This window comes from Manacus vitellinus, unplaced genomic scaffold, assembly GCF_001715985.3.
Source record: "Manacus vitellinus isolate BGI_N305 unplaced genomic scaffold, ASM171598v3 scaffold_3_pilon, whole genome shotgun sequence".
Taxonomy (NCBI): Eukaryota; Metazoa; Chordata; class Aves; order Passeriformes; family Pipridae; genus Manacus; species Manacus vitellinus.
The window spans coordinates 15127541-15155494 of record NW_021940535.1 but is presented as its reverse complement, the minus strand read 5'-3'; the positions used below and the strand labels follow the sequence as shown (position 1 = coordinate 15155494).

The 27954-nt window shown below is 38.2% G+C and overlaps 1 protein-coding gene across 6 annotated transcripts in view; it reads left to right on the top strand.

The window, feature by feature from the left end:
- RBMS3 (RNA binding motif single stranded interacting protein 3) overlaps positions 1 to 27954 on the top strand; it is a 598526-nt gene that overhangs the window by 252121 nt on the left and 318451 nt on the right. For all 6 annotated transcript variants that reach the window (XM_018075572.1, XM_018075575.2, XM_018075573.2 and 3 more), the window contains one exon: positions 24714 to 24772. In XM_018075572.1, coding sequence (XP_017931061.1) covers positions 24714 to 24772 — 59 coding nt within the window. The remainder of the gene's footprint in view (positions 1 to 24713; positions 24773 to 27954) is intronic.

The window sequence follows — 27954 nt, the reverse complement described above, 5'->3', positions numbered from 1 at the left end:
CTTTCAAAAAGCCCTTTTGCTATAATCTTCTTGCAGTCTGACTCTTCCCAAGTTCACACAAATGCTTTTAGCTGATCAGGACCGAACTAGTTATTCCTAAAGGAGCCTCACAACTTTGGCACCTAGTGCTCAAGTCACGGTGTGAGCAGTGATACTTAAATCGTGAAGTTCAGGGAGCACGTCCCTACCCCTTGTCTGCTTATGGGAAGTGCACATCAAGTATCTGAGAGCTTCCTTTTGGCACTGTGGCAGAATTTTTAATGTGCTCCACTAAACTTAATCTGGTCTATGATTAGGGGACTTTGTCTTGCTATCATGAGATTCCTGTGTGAACAGATGCTCTTTAAGAAAAACGCTGACATTCGTTTTGCTGAATGTCAGCAAGGAGAAACCAGATAGTTCTTCTGTCCTTTTTTTCAGAATATTAAAAGAATTTATCAAAGCAAAAGAGAAAGGCAATATAGGGAAACTTAAATATCTGAAAATGCAGGAATTTGTCCTGGCAGCATGTAGATTCTAAGTAATGTTTTGCAAGACATTTTCTTTACCTTTGTGTGTGGTTACACAGTAGAAGTGGATAAAGGTCCAAAACCCTTATCTTTCCCCCTGCCCCCTCCCGAAAAAACCCAAAACAAAGAAAAACCCCAAACCCTCCCTCACCCTCCACTCCACCACTAAAACCAAAACTAGCAATCTGCTGCTATATGAACAAGACATAGATTTATCTGTTCAGAAGGATTGTCTTCTGTGAGTTCTCTCCTACCTTATGTGGCTGGGGGCTCACCATGTCTTAAAGATTTCATGTGAACAGGTATTCACAAACAAGCAGAAGGTGCTGTCTCTTAAGCTTCCTACATAGAAGTATTAGCATAATTTGCTACAAGATGTGAAATGAAAACCTTACTTCTAATCCATAAATCATATTATTTTGCAGTACAAGCTTTTTATGGAGCTGCATTCACCAAGCTAGCTGATGTCTAGCACATTGGTTCTCCTAGGCTAGCTGCCAGTGCCTAAAATGAGCCCTTCTGAACCCATTTCCTCTGCTCTAGCATAGGACAAGGCTGCCAGTAGTACAACTGTCACTTGTAATATCTGACATTTGGCAGGTCTGAGGAATAATCTTATAAAGCCACAATATTTCTCTCTCAGAAGTACAGGAAATGCTGGAAATTCTTATGGTTACACACATTTATCATAGCCCATCCCATTTCCAGGTTTATTCTTGTAAGGAGGCCACCCTCTAAGTCATGTGTAAAGTTTTTAATTTAATTGCATTTTGCCAGGTGGGTTGTGGAAGAGAAACCCTTTAATCAGAATTGTTTGATAAAGTATGGGGCTCTTTTGGTGAATCCTGCCTGCTTTTCAGTCTTTCTGTTGTGTGTTTTTGTGTGGTGTGTGTTGCACACTAAATAGAAAACAGACTGGAGTACCATTGATGCTTGAAGTGCAGAGTCCATTACACGTGATGTGAGACATTTCTGACAAATGTTCTGACACTATCAAACCTTTTATCAATTTGAGAGTAACCTTGTCACAGTAATCTGTCAAACTGTTCATATGACTAAAGGAAAACAAGTCATCATAGGCTGTACAGTAGCTGAGTAAATGAAAAAAAAAATTGCTACTGGAAGATTTTTTTTTTTATGTGGTTCTGATCCTCAGTACTTGGTTTAACGTGTGTCCAGCAAAGTTTCATCAAACTCCTTTTTGCAGCAGAAAACTGCTAGGCTGAACTGTACCTTTTGGGACTCTATGCAACAACTCAGTCAAAAGTTACATCTAAAAAGAATGAGTAAGGGTGTTTAGCAAGCAAGAATCTGTTGCTCTTTTATGTATGTGTTGTCTTCTGGAGTTTCATAAACACTGAGTAAAGAAACTTCCAAAACTAGACCTTGGCCTCTCTTAACCCTTTCTGAAGTTTTTTTAAAAAGAGGCTTTACACTCATCTGTGATCATATTGATCATCAGAACATATTAGTCTAAAATTTAATTATTTAAATATTTCATGTAAATAATATTAAATATCACAGAATTAGCTTTTTTTTTTCTCTGAAGTACAGAGTCTCTGCTGGTGCAGTGGTATGCACCATTATAAGTATATCTTCCCAGTCAAAATATGCTTTTAATCAGAAGTGAAGATAGTCAACCTTTAAATGTAACATTATAGACAAAAAAAATTGCATATTGTGTCACTGTACTAGCAAAATATAAATTATTATCTTTGAAATATTCGTAATCTGTCACTCTAATTTTCATGCATTGTGTTATATTTCATCCAGAAGCATTCCAAGATTCTCTTCAAAACGTACACAGATGGCTTAGTCCATTGTTAATATACTGGACATATCCCATTCTTCCTAACTATATCTCAGTGGAGATAGTTTGAAAGAATTCTCTTGCACAGACTAAACATTTGAGCTTTATTACTTTGAAACATATTTAATTAAAAAAACTCACAGTCTGTCTCTTAAGATTTTGGTCTTTCTGTCTGTTCTTACATTTTTACACTGACGAAGATTTAGGCTCCAAATATTTTAAAAGGTAAAATAAGTTTTGGAGAAGGGAAGGGAAATTTGGGAAAAGAGATATAAAATATCTCTTCCCTTCCCCAGTAATTTTTTCAGGAGAAAATTCAGCTTAAAACCCCCAACGTTTGACTAAAAACCAAGCCTTCTGCAATGCACAGTTAAGACACTGACATGTATTCAAAAGATAATCCCTGTCCATCTTGATTCAGTCATTGTGACTTCATTCTGTTCCAGGGTAAAAGTAAAGCCCTTAATTAAAACAGCAACAGTAAAAATATCTAAACCTAAGGAGCAGCAAGTCTCTTTGTTGCTCAGGCTGACTCTTGAGGAAGACGAGATAGAATCTCACAGATAAATGGTTTTCCAGGTATGGGAAATCCCTACTGAATAATGATTGCCATGAACGCTGCTTTCTTTAAATAACCTCTAGATCCATATTTTTGTGCTGATTACTCAAGGTTTTGGGTTTGTTTTGGGTTAGTGGAGGTGGTTGTTTTATTGGTTTGGTTTTGGATTTTTTTGTGCTTTTTTTCTTTGTTCTTCTTGTTGTTGTTTTTTGTTTGGGTTTTTGTTTTTTTTTTTGTTTTTTTTTTGAAGGTATCCCAGTTGACTCCTTGGCAAGTTATCAAATGTGAGATTTTAGCCTCTCATTTGATTCTGAATGTCCTTGGTTTTGTCTTGTCAAACATCTGAATAAATATTCAGGCTGCCACTGTTTAGATTCTATTAAAGGGCTAGTCCCAAGGATAATGTAACCAAGGTTATTAATTGAAAAGTCATACATTAATTTACTTAAATCCTAGATTATTTCTGAAATGAACTGTGTACATTTCTTTTGCCCCCACAGAAAAAGGCTGAGTTCATGGAAGTTTCAGAGGGGTTCAAGGTGACTTTCAGGACAGGTTTTCTTGTCAAAACCTGCAACAACACAACGTTTCTATTAGACCAAGCCTTATTGCAAGTTCATTATGGTCTTTCCTGCTATGTATTAAGGCAGCAAGAGCCATATATTCCTGAATATTTTTATTTTCCTTCTATTTTGTGAAAATAGCAAGTCTATGTTATATGAAAACTGATGAAATGAAGGTTTGGGAGAAGTAAGATCCCTTCCATTCCTTTTTTTTTTCTACCTTAAATTGTTAATCAACAGTAATTACTGTGAACTATAAATAAAATAAGGGTTAACCAAAATACAATCTCCATAGTGAGCTCAAAATCAAAAAAAACCAAAAGAATCCCTGTAGTAAATACATTGTTCCACAGTGAAGTCAGACAAAATTTATAGCCAGTATAAACTCATGTTCTCATCCTGACCCCAGTGAAAACAAACTCCAAACTATCTGAGACTTACGTAGCAGTAGTGTTAGGCCCTCTCTGCTCCTGTATTTTTAAGAAATAATCTTTCAGTATGTAAAAGAGTTTACTGTGTTCTGTAGTCTTGTGTATGTTAAAGCAAGGTGCGCTCTGGCTTCAATATTAATTCAAACAGAACCCAAACCTACGTCTCTTCTGTACTTTATATCAGTTGACACCATCACTGTGTGATATAGCAGGGACTGAGAGGGCGTGAAGGAGAGAGCGCTCATTCAGTGGGATTAACTCGTATAGGAACCATGTGGAATCATACTGAATAGTTCCTGCTTAAAATCTTGATGGATATTTTGGTTGGGTCTATCCTAGTAATATGAGAACTGTGAATGACTCTGAAATATGCTGAAGAGGTCAGTATTCATGGGAACCAAAGAAATGCCCAGACTTGAGGGGAAAAAAAAACAAAACACCAACTTTCCCTGCCTCCCCCCTGGATTTTTTTTGTTATTCCAACTAAAACCAGAAGTCCAAAGAAGGGTGTACTGTGAGGCCAAGCACAGCAAAGGTATCCTGATGGACTAAACACTCTGATACAAAGCAAGGAGAGGACTATATGAGTATATTCCTCTTATTTGTGAATGTGTGTGTGTCCAGACCAAATCAAAACACACTGATGAGTTGGCTTGGAGAAATCTATATCCTTATCAAGTTCTTTGTATCATGGACTTTTAGGAAAGGTTTATTAAGAGGAGCAGGAACGAAAAAAGAAGGTTAATACTTCTAAGTCAAAAAGCCTTTGATCAGAAGCCAAATCGCGAACGTTAAGGATGCACAAAGTATGCATAAAAACAGGAACCTGAAGTCATGGACATGATTTGTTAATTCTTTCATTGAAGACATGTTCATAGTGAGGATGCTTAATAATGCTATTAGAAACCTTGTGGAGTTGCTCTCTAGGTCTGCAATGATACAAGGCAGGGAACCTGTATTTCCTTTGAACAACATCTTGGTTTCTGAAATAAGTTGATTTGCAGTTTTGTACTCAGTTATATAAATACTACATATTTGCAGTGTGTAAATATGGACATGGATGTACACAAGTTTTTTCTCCTTTACCTGATATTATTGAAAAATATTTGTATATTAATTCCCATTGAAATAATCTCCAAATGTCTTCCATTGTTAAAAACAAACACTGAAGCTGCCCCAGTAGGCAGTGAACCAATTCTCTTCTTACCTTGCCTCTTTCATCAGGGAAAACAAAACTCCAGGTCAGCAAATGCCCGCAGCACTACAGAGAGCTCTATCTGGGATGTTAACATTCCCCATTGTCAGGAAGAAAGGCAGAAAAATAATCTGTGTAAAGTAATAAATGAGCACCTGCACTCTTCTCTGTTTTGAATGTGCCTGTCTTTTCACTGGAGTGTGACAGTGTGTCAGTGAGAGTTTCTCATCTCCTTTCAAGTTGGATGAACCTGATTTAATGGAAGATAGGGAAGGAGGCAGCATTCTCAGACACTTGTGCTAAAAACATTTCTTCTGATGAATTTTAATTAAAGTCTTTGTGGGGAAAAAAAAAGGGAAAAAACTCAAAACAAATAAAAGAACTCAGAAATATTGAGTCTTCTGTGTAACAGTGTGAAGGGCATGATCGTAACAGCAAGGTCATAACAGGAGGGGTGTTGAGATGGAAAGAGGGTAACACACTTAATGAGCTGCTTCTGACCTGTTCTGAGATGTGCATGTTTCCCATCTTTCCTTGTACTCTTTCTTTCTCCGCTTCTCCAGCATATTTTTTGTGCAACCATTCAACCCTGACATCACCATCCGTCCATGAGGGTGTTGGTGTAACCATTTAAGAGTGAAAATGCTCATGGCCGAAAACTGTCCAGAGGACAGACAGGCTATGCACAATATATGTCTGTGAGACAAATGCCTGTTTTTATAATGTGGTTGTTGCTCTGTGAAAGGACTCTCATGACGGTGGATCTCTCACCAGTCTGAATTTTCCAGCCCCTCAAGGCATCCTGTAAAATTCTGATGCTCGGTTTCTGCTTTACAGTGAAGAAGGCTGGTTGAACTCTCTTGGTTTGACAAAGGTTGCTTCACTGCTGTCCTTTGAGTCATTGTGGTGGGGGTTTTTTAGTGGAAATGAAAGTTCTGGTTATCTTTGTTTCCTCTGTTTTGAAGCTCATCCATGTGTTTTAGATTTGTCTGCATTTTTGGTATTTGTTCTCCTAAATTCCATGGTGTCAGGTTCAGTGGGTCTTTCTGATCTCATGTCCTTTGGGAATTGATGGTAGCAGTGGGGGAGCAGAACCAATAAACTGTGTGGTTTATACTCCTTAGGAGTCACCAATTTTTGGGAGAAGACAGAGACACACTGTTCATGTTCTGACATTTGTGTAGCAGAAATGTTTCTCTAATGTTTTTCTTAAAGGTATGATGCAGATAGTGTTCTGCTCTGTTTGAGAAACACATTGTCCTAAAACTCTGCTGAAAGGAAACAATATCAGCTATACTTAATCAACACCCTCACCCCCCCACCCCCAAAAAGAATAACCTGGGCAGTGCTTCCAGCTAATGGCTAAAACCTTAGTGCATTCCTGCTATTTCTGTGCAAGGGGAAGTGGCAGGCCAAGTTTGGTGGCAAAGCTATTGAATATTATCAGCACGAAAACAAAAATGTCATTGTGTTCAGCTGCTAGACTTTCTCATACCATTCCAAACAAGCATCGACAAGAGCTCTGGGCTATGCAGCATGCCATGTCCTTCATTCCAAGTATTTGGTAACTTCCCAGAATTATTTGTGTGACAAATGCTGCTATTAGATTTCTGTTAAAAACTGAAAAGACTTTAATTTTTTAAAAATATGTTCACTAGAGAAGGAATTTCTTAGAATCTTTGCAACTGCGTCAGAGGTTTTTATATTTGTCTCGTTACAAACACAGACAGGAAAGATAGAATGTTTTCGGCCTAATTTTTAAAAGATGTTGATCTGACAGAGATTTCAAAAGGTCTTCTTTTTCTTTGGGCATGTATTTTCTGTGTCTATGAGTCATGAGCTCTAGGTAAAGTGGAATCCTCCAGATTCTGGTTCTCTTGCAAAGAATCTAGCCACAGCTCTGGGGGCAACCCTAAATAAAATAATGAAAGTAATAGCAATGTGCAAATATAGGACTTATTCTGAAATAAACTGTCTGCCAACAGATACCCAACCTCATGTATGCTTCATGGAAGCACAGCAGTCTGTTCAAATAGCAGTTATTGCAGGATCACAGGCATGTTATTGCTTCAGTGTAATACAGGTAATAAGTGCAGCATTTATGGCTATTACTGCCTGGTGATCACATAAAAAAAAGAAAACAGACATACTTTCCTTACTTCAGCTTCCCAGTTCAGCATTTCCATACGCTCCTGGGGTTATAATCCAATTATGAAGCTTCAATTATTTTCTGTAATTCACTGATTCAAGAAGAACATTAACTTTTTAGCTTCTTTACAGTAGGAACCTAATAATTAAAAGGAATAAAATAATTCACAGATTCATAGAATTTAAGATCCAGAAGAGACCAAGGGATCGTCCACATTATTTTCTGCTTGATTCAGGTCCTTAAATTTCCCTTATTTTTCTCCTGGACTGAATATGCAATTTATTTTAATGTAAAAATATGTTCCAGAAAACCACCCATTCTGGAACTGAAGATATGAAAGCAATAGCAAACCAGCCACTGTTGCTAACAATTTGTTCCTGTTAACCACATTCCCTGCTCAGAATTCCTGACCCACTTTCAAGTCACCTTTCTGATCTTGATTTTTACCTGTTCATTTTTAGTGTAATCAGATTAAGGACCTTTCAGATGCTCCTTCCAGATGTACTTATGTGCTAAAATCAGTGATTTTTCAGGTTTTTTTCTTTAAGAATACAAATAGTTGGAGCTGTTTAAGTCTCTGATTATAAGATAGTTTTCTCCAGCCTTTGGATAATTTTATCAAGAACTGCAGGGATCATTTAAATGTTTGTAAAACTAATTATTTGAGGTTAGAAATCATTTCCTTTTCATATTTATGGACATTTCTTTTTATGTTTAGTTTAGGTAGCCATATCTGTGTCCTAAAGTGGATGAAATATATTACTGGAACATCTGTGTTCCTAAGCAGGAGACGTGATACTCAAAAGCTGCTGTAGTGTCTTAGCAAGAGTGTAAGGTGGTGCAACGTGCACTCTGTGGAGATCACAGAACAGTGGTACTGGCATTATGTCAGAAGCAGAAGCTCATCTCTCGACCTCTGAGGCTTTGATTACTTTTAATTGTAAATCATGTGTCTGTCCATCCTCAGCTTTGAGTAACAAAACCCCGTAGAATTGGAAAACTGCAACACACTTGAAGCTGTATTTTGATCTCTGGCATACCTAACTTAATTCTGTAGAACTTAATTTCTCTGCTCACCTTTAATGTATCTTATCTCCTCTGCTTTACTTAAATCAACACCAAATTTAGGAGTGTGAATTAAATGGAGTACGGCTGTGAAGTTTTTTAATGACTCTACAATAATTTAGCACAAATATTTCAATATAAAGTTTATTGAGTACCTTATGAACTGCATAACAAATGAATTGCTATCACATGTACAAACATACAACCAGTTTAAGGATTCATATAGGACAATCTCTTGACTCAGATAAAATGAACTCAAGGCAATTGCTTCTAAATGGAAAGGAAAACTGGTGCCTAATGGTGGAACAAAATAGAGTATGACCCTGTCTTTGGTATTTGAATGAAAGCAGGGTACTATACTCATGCCATGATTTTGCTCACTGCCTAACATAAGAATTGGACTAAAGATGTAATTGATTGCAGATCTTACAGATGTGGGAGACAGCCTGTAATGATACAGCTATTAAATGATAGCAGCACTTTGATGACTTTTAATTGATTCGTCTCTGTTTTCAGTGACTGGTAAGAAAAACCCGTCTGTATTATAACATGGATTTGCAATTGTTAGTTCTTGTTAGATTCCTGTTTGTTGGTTCTTACTGACCTTAGATACAGAGAAACAAGACTTCCTCTCAATCACAAGACCACATTTCTTGTTCCTGCTGTGTCCCTGCCATGCTGTTCCCGTGGTACGTTGAGAACACAAGGCTGCTGTTAGTTCAGTGTTAGCGGCTGAATCTCCCGCTGCTTCTGGGCAAGTACAGCTCTATCAGTGAGCATATGAGGCATTTTGTGGTGAGGAAAAGGTGGGTTAGAGTGGCAGGAAGTGTAACTGGAGTTCATTGCCATTGCTTGGATGATATTGTCTGTCAATACAGTTTAGTATGTACTGAGACAACTACGTGGAAAAGACTTAAATTCCTCATTCTCCCCCATTCTTTTTTCCATTGCCCCTCATCCCCTCCTTTCATCCTCATGCAGTTATCCTCTAAAGAGGGATGTTTCTGCACAGAAGTCAGGCTCATAATTTGCTTAGTAGGTGCTGGTTAGCAGTGCAAGAGTATTGATGAGAAAACTCATGTTAAATCTCCCTTCGGAGGCTGCCCTAGAGTTTTTACAACTCACATACACATGGCATTTTAATCTCTCCACAAAGACTTCTGAAAGGGATATTTAAAGTGCTGTGCCACTAGTTAGTAGCTGTCACCACTGTGTCAGGCATGCTCTCAGTGGAGAGTTTACCAGCCCTCAGTTGGACCTGGAACCGAAATGTCACCAAGTACATACATCTCTATCTTTTCAGACTGCCAAGTCACGGCAGCATTGTGTAGGACTCAGAATGTTGAGCCTGTGAGAGAGATCTCTGCACTCTCAGCAGATTTCCAGGCTTGGACACCTTTTTTCGGCTGGGGAACGTGCTGTGGAAAGCCGTCTGGTGGGGACGTCGAGGCGAGTTGGACATGCTGATGGCTCGCAGGATTCAGGCTGTGTGCCAGAAGTAAAGTGCTCGTCCCTTCCTAATGAGGTAGCCCTCCAGTCCTGCTATCAGGAGGTCTGCAGCTGGTCTGCTTAATGGTATTTAGTAACAGTATGTGCAGTAAAGCACGCTCTCCTGTTACACAGAAATCAACTAATGCTGGCTTCAAGAGTGGCGGGTAATTCAATCACACCCACAAAAATGATATTAACATAACATTAGAGAGCTGCATAGACTAGCAAATGACAGGAAATTATGAAGTTCAGGCTTGAAACTTTATCCTTAACTCACCCATATTGTTTTGAAGTATTTGGAAATTTCCATGGAGTGTGTGATTTTTATGGGACCTACAGTGGGGTGTATTGTCCTGTGTGTCTGCAGAGGATTTCCTCAGCTAACATCAGCCAGCCTTAGTGAGAGTTATATAAAGAATTTATGGTGCAATGTACAGAACATAGCTAGACAATGTGAACTTTAAATGTGAATTTCTTGACTTGGGCAGTTTACCCACCCCAGCTTTTCTGAAGTGCTGCATCAGGCATTCGCTGTGTTGACATTTTTCAGACCAAATTGCAGTTCAGTAGCTAAGACCCTTTCCCAGTTTCAGAACTAATTTTTTGGGTTGGGTTTTTTTTTCTGATCAACAGTCACTAAAAGAGTTTTCTTTTGTTTAAAATTTACTTGTTGATTTAAAGACACTTCTCCTGTTTATTTAATGTAAATTAAATACTCTATACCCATCTTCGGGCTTATTAATATTTTTCCTCATTTTTGGTCCTGCTGAAACTAGTAATGCATATCGGTAAGCAAGATTAACTTCATAATCTAAAAATCTTGTGTTGGAAATGGAAAAAAAAGGTTTTAACAACCTCATCTTCTTCCTTGTGACTTCTAGTCCTCCATTGTACCTCCCTGTACCAGCAGGGACAAGGGGAAGTTCTTGCAAGAACCCCATGGGTCAAGGAGGAGACAGGGAGTCAATTTGCAGTCTATCCACAAGACGTTTATAAAGAAGGCTGAAGCTGTTTTGTGTGTACAGTCATTTTATTTTACACATTGGAATCAGAGACACCAAGAGCCAAGGGGAGAATTGTCTGTCACTCTGAGGATGGGACTTCACTGCAATCAAATGTGAGATTGCAAAGCTCCCAGAGACAGTGAAGCCAGCAGGCATACTGCTTGCAGAGCAGCTAAAATGGCAAAAAGTGCAGCACCCGGGTATTTTCTCACATCTTCAGGTAGGTTTTGCAGTCTGTGCTGAAATGCATTCTGCCCTTGGATATCCTGATGCCAGCACCCAAGTAAAACCAACTTGAGCCCAAGTCACATCTGATTTAGGTTTTGTTCCAATATGGGGGAAGAGGGGAACTGCCTCCTGTGGGAGAGAGAAAACTACATGATGGTCATTACCTGGGAGAGATTAAAAAAAAATTTAATCTAGCGCAGTAGAAGTAAAGAGTGACAGAAAGCAGCAAAAATTATATTACTCATATAATAGCTCATTTGGGGATTTTGTATGGTGTTTTCTGGGGATGATGAACTCTTGGTATGGTTAAGCTCTGAGGCTGTTACGATTTTTCCCTGTGTGCTTTCTATGCTAAGGAGCTGGGGAGGAGTGCCACTGTGTCTGTCTATCTCTGTGGTGAACAGGATGGTCATTAATGATCATGCATAGAACAGTAGGATGGCTGTATCCTAGGGGAAATCAATTTTCTGCAGAGAGCTAGGCTTGTAAAGAGTAGAAAATTTCCACTGAAGGGAAGGAGGGGAAAGGGAGACAAAATTGGCAGAACAGGGATTAAAAAATATAAAGGCTTCAGAAGTGAGGGAAGACTCAAAAGGCTTTCTGTCCAAGGTGTTTTTTTTCCCCTGTCAAAATTGAGCAGGTCTTGAACATACTAATCTTAGAGATTGGAGAGAAAACAACCTTTGGGAGAAGGTCTGGGATGGGGGTCATGGGGAGACTGGGGAGAAGACTGGGGTTTAGACAAATGGTGATTCTTTTTTAAATTGTTATTGTCTTTTAGGGGGAGAACAAACATGCATAACTGAATCACTACTGTGCATTTCACTTCCTGAAGGAGCCTCTGTATTACAGATATATATTGCCTCTATATTGCTTCTGGGTTTTAGAGCCATGCAGTGAAACCTGGAACCAGGTTAGAGCCAGCTGAGGTAGCTCCATGCTCTCCCACAAAACTGGTGGGACTGTGGTGTGGATGGGTCCTTATGTTCCACACCATGTGCAGGTGCAGTTTGGAGTTCAGACTAGGGTCTGAATTCTTCTGCCACTCTCCACATTTGTGTCTCTTTGAATCAGTTTCGCTGCAGTGCTGAGTGTCTCTCTCAAATTTGGGTGACCCAGTGGCTATGAACGTCCTCCCCCATACTGTAATGCTTCACTGTCTTCATTTCTGTGGATTTCCTGCTACTCAAACCTTGCTACTCCAACCTTGCTCTTCCCTTTTCAGAGCTGGAGAAAGCCTGCTTTCCCTAGGATGCTATCATTTTACTCTCATAACTTAATAGATCTTGAAAAAACTATTTCACAGGGGAGTTAAGGGAACTACACTGTAACTGGTGTTAAATATCATCATTCAGATAACAGCACTAAGAGGAGTAAATTTGCTTAGACTTTTAAAAGTATGTTTGTATGTTTATGTATCTTAAAAATGTAAGCAGACATAAATCTTTGCATCTCAAACAAGAGGATGATTCTTTTCTTACTCTGCTCAATATTAAAGGCTAAACCAGAGATAAGATAACATACCCATAAACATGGGAGCTTGAACAAAGAAGCTGTTGTCCTAAGAATGTGGGAATAAAAAAGAAACTGAAGTCTGATCTTAGGAAATTGTCTTACAAAATAGAATGTTGCATGTAGAGTAACATCTAATGGCTCTCAGAAATTGCGAACAGGGCAAATCCACAGGTCTTTCTCTTGATCTCCGTGGTCTCTGGAGCGAGCCCAAATAAAGCGAAGGGCAAAGGCATATGGGAAATGAATAGCTGGAGCAGACCTTTTTTGCTTTGGCTTCTTATTCAAGATGTTGGTCTTTTGAGAACTTCCTTTCTTGAACAGCAGAAAGGGAAAGGGTCGGAAACTCCCATGGTCTGAGTAAGTGGGAGGAAAGAGTGCAAGAACTGTTGATGAATAAGATGTTTCAGAAATGCATAAATATATGGTCTGATACTGAAAGTGCTTGGTTGATGAAAGCTGGCCATTGGGTGCATTCAGGATCGTCCAGGATATGAATTCATTTGTTCATATATTTAAATATCTGCAGGCTATAGTTCTATTTCTTGTAGATTGTATCTTTGACTCCATGAAGAATGACTGTGACCTTTTTACATCGATTTTATGCTTTCACTGCATCTGATGGGATGTTCAAAATGCAGTCAACTTGTTGCTATAGGTGATTGTTGTAAATTTTATTTTATTAATTTTAAACCCAGCATAATTGGCAGATTATATTTTGGCTGCTGGACTGTAATTTATCCATATAGGATATACTTGTTCTTTATGTGTGTGATAGCCGTAATAAAGTGAGGGGTGTCAGCACTGGGGTTTTCATTTACCTTTAAATCCACCTCTTTTTATAAAGTGGGGAATAGATCGCAGGGTGGATTTGTTCATTGCTATTATTTTATTTACTTTTTTTTGTTTTTCTCAGGGTTGTTTTCTGGGACACAAACCATGCAACTGTCAAGCAGTGTTTTTACCGTAGCTGAGGATGTTCACTAATATTTGATGAAGATGTAGCCCTTGGTGTTGTCAGCCCTCAAAATCTTATTGCAAGGTTCACAATGTTTGTTTCTTAAACCCTGAGTTCCTTAGGCATGTGATAAGGCAGGGATCTCAGCTTTCAATTGTTATAAAAACGTAGTTTTCTTTCCTTCATGGCTGTAAAAAGAAGCATGAAAATACAACCCAAGTCTATCACAAAGGCTTGAAATAAATGTGCAAAATAAAGGGGCGTCTCAAATTTTTATTTTATTTTTAATACCAAAAGTTAATTTCATAACCTTTTTTGTGCATTAGAGAGCAACCGGAATTGTCACTGCTATGATCCTTGGCCAGTTTCAGGAAGACTTGTGGATTTATCCCAGTGAATCGCTGTTCTCTCTCTCTCTCGAAGTATGCCCAATACTCAGAATGAGATCTCAGTTTTTCCATGAGTATCTTTATATGGTTTGAGCATTGTATGTTATTTAATTAGTTTATTTGAAGGTGCCTGAAGCCAGTAGTATACAAAAGTCTTTTCTTGAGGGTTCCCAGGCAACTGAAGCTAATTTGCTTCCAAATACAGCATTACTGGTCAGATTTCAAAATGTGCTCACTGTGTTTTTCAGTGAGTCTTTTGTTCCTGGGGTAAAATTTTTCAGCAGAAACATAAAATATTTGAATTCTTGTGCCTTCCTCTAGATTTGCCCATGTATATTTCAGAAAGGAAAGGCTACAATGCATGTTTCTCTTAATTGCTCTCCATCTAGGGTTCTGCCTAGCAGGATCAACCAAGTGTCCTTTTAAGGACAGAAGACGCTAAGTATATAAAGAGTGTATTTATTTAGTGAATCCCATGGCTTATCTCATCCTTTCGTGGTCCATGTTGGCTGTTTTTGGGTGCAAGCTGAGCCACAGCAGAGCACAGCGATTGCCAGTGTTGGATTTTCTTCTGTAAGACACAACCAAGGTGTCCAGTGAAAGCAGCTGGCAAAAAGCATCAGATTTTGGTTGACTGAAATCTTGCTTGTCTTAGTCTCAAAAGTGCTGACTGATGAGCAGAAGACTACAGGACATGCTAATTATACCATACAACCTGCCCCTTGCAGTTATCTTAAAATGTAACTTCAACACTCAAAGACATGAGGCAATTGCCACGTCAGTGTAAATTAGGGCAGTTCCTTTGACCCAGAAGAAGGGTACCACATTTCTGGAAATGAAGAGTCTGATCCAAAGCACAGTTCTTAACAAGCTCTTCCTCTCCAGAGATATTTACCTGCCTGGTATAGCAAGGCTAATTGTGTTCATCTGTCTTTGGACAATAAAGAATGAAGAATTATTTATATAATAGACAAGGACTCTAAACTAAATGTCTTTTTAAACCTGTAAAAGTGTTTTTGTATAAGGTGAGCCTTCACTTGATGCTGCATTCACTTGCAAGTTTTTAATGCATTTTGAAAACAAAAAAAAATTATCATGATTCATAAATTACGTAACTGTATTGCACGTGAGGCAGCTTCACCTAGTTTGAATTTAGTTGTTAACAAAGCTATCACTCAAGAGAAGATTTTGGAGAATACCTGTCTGGGAGTTGTGGTGAGTTACTAACCAGAACAGATACGGCCTGTTAAAATTAACTAGTGTATAGTTACAGGCCTTGCACTGAGGAAAGCAAAGCACTGGCTGATTGGAAACGTGCACTTTTATATCCTGTGTTCATCTGTTTACTGTGTTGGGGTGGTAGGGAGGACTTCCCACACCAAACAAGCACATTAATTTATGAGCCTACAAATATAATTTAATTTTGAGAAGCGTGGATCGTCCTGCTTAAGTTCAACATGCCTGAAATTGTACATGTGTGTGAGCGTTTTAAAAACATAGTGAACAAATACCTCATCAAATCTGTTTTCAGATACTCTCCTGAGCCTGTTTTTATGTTAGAGTTGTACAAATAAATGGACGAAAAAATCTTTGCTTTTATAAATATTCTTGAGGGAGTTAAAATTCATAGAAACTCAAAAGCAGAGCTATTCTGTACCAATTCTGGGTAAGCAGTGTGAACTTTTGTCCACATAATCATAAAAATCCAAATCCATGCTCTTGTTTTTTCTCCTTGAAAATTCCAGGCAGAAAAAAATGTGCTTCTCTGTGCCACTGTTGTCAAAGTTCAGCCTTTGGAAAATGAATACAACTGTGACATCCCAGTCCTGGAAATAAAAGGATTAAAATAAATGTATTGAAGAAAAAGAATGATTTCTGTGATGTAGTTCTTGAAATATGTATTTTGAAATGTAAAAATCTGTAGTAACAGTTCCTCTGAAAACTACACTGTTTACAAAGACATCCAAAGTACCTGGATTTTTCTAATTTGTAAATAGTGAAATGAGAGCTCCGTGAACTCAAGAAGTCTCACTCACACATTTGGTTCAAATGGCCTCTGTGTGAACCCTATAAAGTGCTTTAGCTTTAAATTATCAGTTTGAGTTCATGGTCTCTGGTGGTTAGCTGGAGTTCTTGTTTTTATCTGTAATTCCTTTTCTTTTTAATTCCTCTTCTTTTTCTTGACTATTATTAGAGAGGAACCATCCGATTGAGGCATGTATATTTTACAATATGTTGCAGTCATTGAATTCTTTTAAGAGTAAATTGTTTTAGTGAAATGTCAGAAAACCTGCACAAACTGAATGCTCAGAGTTCCACTGAATAATGAGGCTATTGTAAAATGATTGAATACTTTAGAGATTAATATCATGGTATGCTGGCATGCTGGTGCTGTATACCAACTGTAGTTTAACAATGAATCTTCAATAAGTAAGCAAGACTGTGAGTGAGAAATCAGATACAAGAAAGCACAGCATGCTAGAACATACAAAGTAAATAAATTCTGCACACAGGAATGATATGTTGGGGGCATTATTTCCACAGTATCTAAGATAATTTAATTGTTGGATAGAGAAAATTCTGCAAGTTTGAAGATGTGCTTAATTTTTTCTTCCAATGCTGATGAGCAATGTCTTTATAACAGAGAAAATAAGGTTTGGATTTTTTTAAGTCCACTGCCCTTTGAAAATTAGGGTATGCCTGGCATTATCATTTGTGACAGGCTACAGTAAATCACACCTCATTCTGTGAAGGGTTTCAGATCCCTGAACTGGCTTCCCAGTAATGCATCCTATCATTATACAGAAAATTTAGCATCACTGCTAAGTGTCTGCAAACAAAAGTTGCATTTTATTTTTTTAAGACATCTGAATTCTTGAAAACATGGAATAATTAGTAATTGAAGATTTAATGATGGCCCAGAAGAAGGACTGAAGTGTACTGCATGAAATCATAGTTATTAATCTGAGCATGAATTTTGTTTTCCATACTTAATTTAGCAACTGTAGAATATTTTGCTAATTAATTATTAACACTGGTTATTTGTCATGGCAGAACTGTGAGAGAAAAACATAGCTTTCTATCAAAGCAAAAATATAAATGTCATAATTTAAATTTAAATATGATATACAATAATGTAATCAATTTTTAAATAGCCTTAAATAGCTTCAATATTCAAACACACAGATTTAATATGAATATGATACATAGCACTAATTAAGAATAAACAGCATTTAGAATAAAAACTGCAGCTAATAGCCAAGTGTCTTACTTGCAACAAACTGAGGAAAAACAGTGTAAAATGTCAGGCTTTTATAGAGAGTGCCACACTAGTAAGTGGCATTTTATTCTGTCTTGGGTATCAAGGGTGTGACAAATCTGTAGCCTTACTATAAACACTGTGAATAGGATTTGAGGTTGTACCTACTGAAAGCAATGGAAAAGACTGCCTTTGATTTCTGCAAGTGGTGGATTAAACCACTTAATTTCATTTACATGCTGACAAAAATTTCTTTTTCTGATTTTTGGCAAGGAAAGGAACAAAGCTACAGGAAAAGTTACCTTTGAACTACTAAAGTGATATACTTCTTACAGATCTGAAAGTTCAATAAATGTAGTGTCTGTTTAAATTTCACTTACTTTAACTTCTGTTTTACCTGGTTTAATTTCCCAAATACTCAAAACAATTACAATAAGTCTTCAAACCTGTACACTTTCATATGGCACTATTTTTCTGGAGGTGAAGGTTCATGTAATGTATAAGTGTATAAATACAGATTAGTTTAAATAGAAGTATGACTCTCTCTTTATTGATAAATATCTACATTGTCTTGTAAACACATTTCTAACTTGAACATGAGACACATCTGACGTTTTAGTGAGGATGAAAGCAAGATGCATTCCTGGGCTTTTTAGATTTTGCAGAAACTGGAAAGGACTGTGGAGGGAATTTTTGTGTTTCTTATATACCTGTTTATTTACAATATTCTTTTCCTGCAGCTGTTGAAATTTTACAAGATACAAACTTCACTAAAACTGCCAAGTTTTACCTGTTCTTCAATAAAAGAGTACCAAAGGACCTGACACAGCTTTCCGGGGCTGTATTAGAGCCCTGTGATTTGAGATAAATGGTTCTTGCATCTTCTGAAAAGCAGGATTTCTGAATATGATCTGTAAATGCAATGTAAAGTAAGTAGCATGATCCGTAATCTGAAATAGGAGGAAAGAACCTCAAAGGTTAACATGGAGCTGTTATTCAATAGAATTGTAAGATCTTGGGTTTTATTTGTCTAAAGCAATAACAGTGTTCATAGAAATGTGCATATAGTTATTTTATGGGTTTTGTTGCTTTTTCTCTCTTAGTTCTGAAAAATATATTTTCTGTGGGCATGGAGTGATAGTGAATAATAGACCCATTTATGAGTGAAATCACCACACCCTTGGTAGTAAATATCTGTACCAGAAGATATTACTAAATATGCTTATGTTCTTTCAGGGGTTCATGAGCTTACTGGCTCTAAAAGAATCACTTCTTATACATGGTACAATATTCATTACTGTCTGCTTAAAACTAGGCTCGTAACTGTGTTGTTAAGAACAGAAATGCATGGTCTAAGTGTCAAAATTGCTGAGCTGCCCTTACAGAATCCAGTTCTAATGACTCAGGAACCCTTCTGAAAGTCCAGGGCTCTTTTAGATGTACAACCAAAGGATTTAAGAGTTTTTGTGGTGTTTCTGATACCCTTGGACAAGTTGTTACTCTAAATTGTTCTACTAACTTCACAGAATATCCTGAGTTGGAGGGGACGCACAAGGATCATTAGAGTCCAACTACTGACCCTACACAGGACAGCCCTGAGAATCACACCATGTGCTTTAGAGTGTCCAAATGCTTCTTAAACTCTGTCAGGCTTTGTGCTGTGACCATTTCCCTGGGCAGCCTGTTCCAGTGGCCCAACCACGCTCTGGGTTAAGAACCTTTTTCTAATATCCAACCTAAACCTCCCCTGACACAACTTCAGGCCATTCCCTTGGGTTCTGTCACTGGTCACCAGAGAGAAGAGATCAGATCCCTCTGATTTTCCTCATGAGGAAGTTGTAGACTGCCACGAGGTCTCCCCTCACTCTCCTCCAGGCTGAACAGAGCAAGTGACATCAACCACTCCTCATAGCGCTTCCCCTCTAGACCCTTCACCATCCTCGGGACCCTCCTTTGGATGCTTTTATATTGTGGTGCCCAAAACTGCACACAGGAGTTGAGGTGAGACCAGTGCAGAGCAGAGTGGGACAATTACCTACCTCGGCTGGCTGGCAATGCTTTGCCTGATGTCCCCCAGGACATGGTTGGTCCTCCTGGCTTTCAGGGCACTGCTGACTCATATTCAACTGGCCATCGACCAGGATCCCCAGGTCCCTTTCCATGGCCCTGCTTTCCAGCACCTCATTCCCCAGTCTGTACGTACATTCAGGGTTACCCCATCCCACGTGCAGAATCTGGCACTTGCCCTTGTTAAAACTTCATACAAATAGTGATTGTTCAGCCCACTAATTTGTCTGGATATCTCTGCCTTTGAGGGAGTCAGCAGCTCTTCCCAATTTTGTATCATCTGCAAACTTATATCCCTTCAAGTCCTGCATCCAAGTCATTTATGAAGATGTTGAAGAGAACAGGGCCCAAGATGGAGCCCTGTGGAACCCCACTAGTGACAGGTCTCCAGTCTGATGTTGTCCCATTCACTATTACCCTCCGTGCTCAACCCATGAGCACCCACTGCATAATGTGTTTATCCAGCTGTGTGCTGGAGACTTTGTCGAGAAGGATATTGTGAGAGGCAGTATCAAAAGTATTCTGTTTAGTGAAGGAATGATTTTTGTAAACATCACAGCCAGACTAAAGTAAGTAGAGAAGACAGAGCAGCCAGATGTTAAACTCTTAACGGAAGTATAGTCTTGTCAGTCCTGTGCACCATAGGTTTGCTGCCAGTAGCTCCTTCTGTTTGTTCCCCAAGCCATGCACATCGTCTGTGAAAAGAAGAGGTGCTCTGAATGCCATGTATTTTGTTGTTGTATTTTTGTGTGAATATAAGAGTGTTGTCTGAACTTATTTTTAATTTTTTTTAAATTAAAAATAATATACAGGGAAAGGACAATAAAGTAAGTCAGTCTTTGTTAAGAGATAGCATAGTAATGTCTGGTATTTTGGGGAAAAAATACAAGCATTTAAAATGTCATGCAGTAAATGAAATGCCCAAAAATTATCATGCAAATCAAAAATTTTTTTTGGAGTCATTTCCCTTTTATATTTTTTTGGATGTCATAAGTTCATGTGGCAGTGTATTATAGGGCTATAATGTGACTCTCCAAGAAATTCAGCAGGAGTTCCTTCTGTACTTTAGGTCTCCATAATGTGGACTTTTTTATTTTCTCCCAAAATCCATGATTTGCCTAATAGAGTCTGCTTTAAACAAAATAAACCCAGTTATGCTATTTAGATATTAATTCACAAGAATGAAAGAGCCTCGGAGTTGCTTATCCAAATCCAATTACTGCTGGTCAAATTCATCCTAGTACAAAAGTTCTCAAGATAAAAGCATATAATACCTAAATGCCCAGAAGTGAAGACTTTCAGTTGAGTGGATTGTGCTCTGAGCAATGCTTGAGGCCTTGAGTGAACCTGAATGCTGGGGATATAATTATTAAGCTCTGAACTTGGAAATTACATGATAACTCCACTGGTTTAACTAGGGAAGGAAGAACTCTGTACACCGGTTACTTGAGTTTCAGTTCCAAGTTTTGTATTTATTTGAAGCATACAAGCAGTAATAACTGGAATTGGGAAAAATCCAGTGCAATATTTTGTACATGGCTGTGCACCTGTTGCCTTGTAGGTGAGGATGGCAACGTGTATGCAGCACAAAGTTGGGCGGGTGGCCAGAGACTTAATCCTGTCCTTTCTGACAGACATCTTAAGTTACAAGACTAGCTGCGGACAGCCTGAAGGATGACTTGAAGGCCAGAATATGAGGTACCTATCCTAGAGGCTTTTGTTTTCCATAACAACATGGAAAAGCTGAAGAGTTTGAGTGGCCCCAACTAGCCTGGCCTCTCAGGAAATCCCTTCTTTGACACAGCAGCTCCTGATCACAGCTGTCCCTCAGCCAGCTTCCCACCTTGGCCTGTCAGCAGTCTAGTGGGTGGCACCTGGTTCCTCTGCCTTGAGCAGCTAGTCTCTAGCTGAATGTCACTTGCCTCCTAACCCTGTTTGCCCACTTGCCTTCCCTGTAGCCCAGCTCCCCATAGGCAGAAGGAGAAATGGTTCAAATCCTTCGTTTGCTGTGAGACAGCAAATTCCCATCTGTTTAGGTTGTCTTGGGCACTGGGTAAGCGATACCACATTTTTTGAGTGGTATCAGTCACAGCTGAAGCATTTCCTTCAGGAACTATGTCCATTTTAACAGGAGTTTTCAAATAACTTCCTGGAAATGATGGGGTTTGAGCTTTGTCTGCAGTATAAGTGCTCATCGACCGCCTGCCTGAAAGCTCTTGAAATGATTTATTGATACTGCAACTTTGATGTACATTAAGGGCTCATTCTGCATTGCTTGCATCTTTCCTGAGTCTGCTGAGTAGTCTGAAAATGTGGGGTGCCATGGGATGGGGCTCTCAAAAGTGATTTTTGACATAACTCTAGTCTGGACTGAACAGGGAGATTGTTTTCTCTTTGCACAGCACTGTGGGCTATTCCCTTAGTTCTGCCTTCTGTGTGACATGGTGTGAGTTACTGCTGTTTGTAAGTGAAGAGTTTTTAAGTGACTTTTGTATTTTTAATAGTGGGTATCACATGACTCGAAGAGTTTCACCCTAAACTGATAAATACACGAGAAAGTAAAAATGTTTATGTTTGTAAGAAGGTATTTCCACCTCCAATTTAATCTTGGAATGTAAGAATGTAGGGGCTGGGTCAGAGAGGAATTTGTTTCAGCAGCTGTGTAGGTATCCTGATGTTAAAAGAGGGACAACATGTGATGATGTTACTGTGGTGTCTTCTCACAGTTCCTGGTAGTATGTGACTTCCAGGGCCACAAATGTGTCTTTGCTTTTAATTTCATGACAGATTTTCCGTCCTAGAAGCCATACAATAGCTTTTTATAGTGGTGTGCTCTGTGGGGCATCAATGTGGGCTATGGCAATGAGTTCCACAACTAACTCTCCATTCTGAAACTTTCATTTTTTAAGTCTTATCTGGGCAGTCCTTATGTATTATGAGAATCAATGAGGACAACTAGTCACTATCTCACTGCATGGGTCCTTCTTTCATGAGGTGAATTCCTAGTTTGTGCAGTTGCTCCTAACATGGAAGGTCTTTCAAAATCTGACCACCTGGTTTTACATGAAAATTATTACATAGAAAAGTATTAAGAGCATAATTGGATATAAATGATTGAGTGGTTTTCTAAAAGTACTTAAACAATTCTATTTGTGCTTATTATGCATTTAGATAACACTTCAGGAAGAGTGTCTGAAAATTCCTTGCATAGCAATTTCACTTCAGGTGCTCAATAGACACATTCTTGACGTAACCATCTCACAGATTCACTTTGTCCACTTCCTTGGATAGTGTGATGCAGTAGATTATCCTTAATGATGCAGCCATTATGTTGAAGGGTTGGTAATATGGCATTGAGATGAACTCAATTCTATATTTATCCTTTTATGAACAGAAATTTTGATTCAAAATCTTTGAAACAGTACTTCCATGAACCATAACTCAGGAGGATATTAAGCGGTGCTCACACTTTTTCACAACAAGCGGACCATACTTGGTATTTTTTTTTACATTAGTCATATCAGTAGTTTGTAGGACACAGGTGTGCAGGCTGTTGAATTTTATAGTAGTTTCCATTTAAATATGAGAAAACAAGGGGTAGCTCTTGTGATGTACTTCATCATTATTTCTGTGAGCACTCCCACTGAAGAATATATTTTTTGTACTTCTAAGCGAATCAAATCACAATTAAAACTCACACAAACAGAAAGCCAAACAACTCTGGAGAGGAGACAAAGCTTAATACCACTCTTGACATATGGGAGAAATATGACTACATTTGTAGGAACAAAATACCTTCCCAATTTCATGCAGCACACAAATGAACATTCTTCATCAGAACTGATGTTCTGATTACTGTAGAATAATTACTTGAAATATTTTGTAAAACAGTGTCCATATTAATTCCAATTACTTTCTTGTGGTATCACTCAAGGTTTGCAGCAGTACATTAAATCACCAACATATGGCTAATTGCCTATAACAGTGTTTGTTATTGTGGTGCCTCTTACCACTCTGATGTCTGTTTTTGCAAATGTGAAGGTGTGCACATAACTTTGCATGTGGGAGGTAAACGTCTCCTGAACCAAACAGAATTTTGTGAGTAAAATCTCCACTGTAACTAAGTGTTTGCAGGATCACAGTATGTAGAAAATAACTCTGGGAAATCTGTAATAGAAGCAGTGGAACCACAATGCCTGTCTCTGCTGGCAAGAAATGTTAACTTCTAGCTCTCACGTGACTTGGATGAAACAACATATCAATTCATTAGGAGTGGCTGGACTGAAATGCGGGCTGGGTGTTAGTTTTTGTTGGCGGAAGTTTAGGTAGGGGTTGTGTTTTATTTGAGGTTGGTGTGGGTTAGCCACTGATTTTTGTTGGATTCTTTTTCCATATATCTGTCAGAGACCCATTACTGTACAAGATAGGCATGTTTTTGCATGTTTTTCATATATTTGATATTGAATCTAAATAAATCAAATAAATGAAGATGCACCACACAGTTCAAATTTCCTGCTGGGTAAGTTGGCCCACTGAACAGCCATAAATCACACTGCAAGAGAATTTAGCTTTGCCTTCTTAAGACATGCTTTAAGATCTTAGAGACCAAAATCAACTTCAGGTATTACCATGAAGAATTATAAAATTAAGTGGAACATAAGTGAGTATAGAGGCACCTATTCTGGAAGACACCTGAGGTTAGAAAAGCATGTGATCTCATGGTTAACATTAAATCTGTTATGTATTTGGTTCTAGTGGAGCCAGCTATGGCAGAATAAACTCACAACTACCTGCTCATGTACACGTCATGGTGCAGCGTACAATGGGTTATGCCTGCCTTCAGAGCACAAGATCCTGCTGGTCTACAGAGCCAGCAAAAAAAACGGCGTGGAGGGGGCTGAAGGGGAGGAAGGCTTGTATGACTTTCTTTGGTTCCTAACAGATGGCTGAATTGAGGCTCACTTAGTTTGCACAACTTGTTAATGCCTTTTGGTCGGTTTTCCCTCCTCCTCCTCACTGGTTTCAGACTGAAACAAAATAAAGCAAAGCATGTTTTTCCTCCTAAAAATGAAAGTCTAATGGAAACAAATGTTTTTGTGGGTTCTTAGGAAAAGGAAAAACAGTGAAATGGAAAGTCTCACTTTGCATCAGTCACTAAAACAGAGTAAAGAGAGATGGAGAGACAGTTCCCTTTATCTTAAGCTGAGTGGTTACATGTCACTCACAGGCACAAAATTGACTCAAATCTTTGCTGGTATTGAAGAGTATGCTTAGGCAGGGTGTTCCCATTCTTTCCCACTGGTGCTATTCCCTCTTCATGAGATATTTTAAGTGTTTTCTGGTCCTGTACTAAAACTCAAGGGTCTGTTTTACCCTATGAGTTATAGTTTGGTTCTATGTCTTTTTTTTTTTCCCCCAGAACACTAGATTTCTTCCTAGTATATGTGTTATACGCGTGTACAAATCACTATGTACTTTATTAGAAAATAATAACATGTACTTCTCTTTTTTGTTTTCTCCATAGGTATGGAAAAATTGTATCCACAAAGGCAATTCTTGACAAAAACACAAATCAGTGCAAAGGTACGTACAAGGTGTCCACCCTGCAAGTTCATTATCGGTTTGAATGATTGACTGGTGGCTTGACTGCCAAAGCTTTGGTTCCAACTGTGCAATCAACATAATGCACAGTATATTACAAACATATTTAATAACACCAAAGCTTTGAGTTGTGCTTCCAGTAACATTGCTCATTAATTTTTTTCATTAACAAACAAAATGAAAATCACAAATCAGAACAAGTATTAAATTGCTTTGGCAGAAGAGTAAATTACCTTCTAACCACATAGTACTGTCTGATTTGAATGATATCATCAGTGATGCAAATTGATTTCTTATATAAAGCTGAGAAACTTTTGGGCAAAGATTCCCAAGGAAAACCTGGTCTAATTTTTACATTTTTGTGAAGTCTTGTCTTATGCTAATGGAAGAAGAAAATATTCTTTATGACACAAATAGATCTACAAGTTTCAACACCAAGATATAAAAATAATTCCTCTTTCAGTTTTATGTTCTTAATTTTTCTGTGAATGTATGAAAACATTTTTTGGTGAAATATAAAGTTTAATGTGTGTCCATGTAGTTATATTTGCTGAGATAAATATAGGCTAACATGTCTAGTAGTATCTCAGGACTAGAATTGTTACTGCTTTATGAGTCTGCAGTGTCGTCAAATCTATGGGGGAGAAGATGTGCTTTAAGGTGACTCTGTCACTTTACACTAGTGGTATACAGAATCCTTTTGGAGTAATAAGATCTATTAGAATGAGTTCTTCTGATAAGAAGCACATTCTGGATGGCATTTCCATATGGGTTAGTAAAAAGGAAAGGCATTGCAGTTCAGGAATATCTCATGAGTGCCCAGATAAGTTGTGAAGAGAACCAGCAAAGACATTTCGGGAAATTATGAGATAGGGCAAAATCCTGCCATCTGTGCCAGAGCTGTTTTAGAAGTTTGTAGAAGTGTAGGACTTCATCTACTGCCTGTCGGAAACAGTATTCATTAGCTACTCAGGAGAAAAGTAAGTTGGAAGACTGCAATTCTAGTCTTAGAAAACTCCACCACCCCAGTCAGTCATGGGCCATCATCGTAAGTTGCACTGCTATGCATTTGCTTTTGACTGAATGTGTGTTTCATTTCCTTGGGGCACTGTTCTGCCACAATTCTGATAACATCAGTCTGTATTTCTTTGAATATCACAGCAGGAACAAGACCTGATTGTGTTTGGGTTTTGATGGATTTCTTGCTTTTTTTTTGGATTGCATTATAAAGGAATACCCTTGTGAGCAGAACTTCCTTTGTTCTCATTGCCAGTGGTAAACAAGGAAAGGAATGGATCTGTTTGTGAAATACAAAATGTGAAACACAAAGTGAAAAATTATTGTGAAGAATATGAATGGTAGAATTTTAAGAAAGAAAAATTTTTGGATTTGGTGTTCTTCATATTGTAGTTAGCTTTGAGATTATCATAGTAGGAGCCACATAACAGTGAGTTGGAATTTTGTAAAAATTTGCTTTCATGCTGTTGTATTACACTGTAGGGCAGAGATATCTATTTGTATTTTCAAAAATGGATCTTTATGACATAAGTGATGCCATTAAAAGATCATAAACATAATTGGATTTATTAACAGTATGCTTCATGGCATGAAAAGAATAGATGTTTTACTGCTTTAAATGCTGGGTACATTTCCTTTCTCTTTAGTAAGGCTGAAAAAAAAAAAAAGCTTTCCAGGAACCCAAAGTGGAAGCAACCTGAAATAGTTAGGACCTGCCTTGGGGCAAGATCAGCTCTAACCCACTGCTGACGGGTATTTCTGTAACCTTCGCTCAAAGGCCTCCAGGGGTGGAGATTCCTCGAGCTCCTCAGGCAGTCTGTGATAACGCTCCCTCTTCTCACTTTAATGAAGCATTTCCTAATGTCTAACCCAAATCTCTCTTGATGCAATTTAAGTCTATTGCTTCTTTTCTTATCCCCAGTGGACATGCAGAGCAGTTTATTCCTTCTCTTTTTGCAGCAAACATATATATTTGAAGACTGCTCTCCATCTGCCTTATCTTTTCTTTAGACTAACCACTAGTCCTTTAACTTTTTCGTTAAAGGCAGTTTATTTAGATTTCTGATTATGTTGCACCACTTTGCTGGTCTGTCTCTAATTAGCTCGCTTCTTACTTTAAGACCCTGGCACTGGGCATAGGATTTCAGATGCCCTAAATCTTGTAATTTTAAATAGCATGGAGAGGTTATATCATTTGTCTTCTCTGTGATCACGTGACTCTCCTCTTTGTTGATGTATACATATAAATAGCTGTATATTTTAAATATAGATACATTTGTGAGGCACAGGGTGTTGCATGAGAACAATGGTGCTGATTTATGCTAAGAGATTCTCTGCAACCCCCAGTTCTGTTATTCTTTACTCCAGCACTGCTGCGAGCCAGGCATTCCGTATTGTGTGCTCTGCTCTGTGTTGTTGATTATTTCTTCCTAAAGCTAGAACTTTTAATTTGTCTGTACTGAATTTTGTCCTATTTTTTTCTTGGCTATTGCTTAATTTACTAAGATTTGAGAATAATCTTAAGCCTACAGAGTGCTTGCAGCACTTACCCCTTTAGTATCCTCTTCACAGTTAATAAATGGTTTCTCTAATCCACTGGACAAGATAATGTGGAAAAGACTGAAAAATACCAGAAGACTTTTGAGGAAACTCTCTCAGTATATCAGGTAGTGCAACAGTGAGCCATTGAGCACTTCTTAAAATTGGATCTGCTTAATTGTTTGACACCTACATCACAGCATTTTTCAGCTAGACCTTTTTTCTCCCATCTGCTCAAGTTATGAGAGAGATTTAACTAAAATATATAGTACTGAGCTATCTATAACACTCGTTATATACTTTTAGACAAAATTATGATATGACATTATTTACTCTTGCTCTTGTACTAATCATATGTTACCTTTGAGGGTCTGTGAATGGATTTATATGACTAATTGCTCTAAGATTTTTCAGAATTTGAAAGCATCTCTAACACACTGGAGTCTACATCCATTCCTTAAAAAAAAATCCCACCAAAAAAACCCCAACAACCAAAAAGCAACTAAGAAAAAACCCATGCTATTTGTTTGCTCCTTTCCAGTTTTCTGGGTCTCATTCCCTTTCCGCCAAGTATGAGACTATCTTTTAAGTGAATACATCATCCTGTG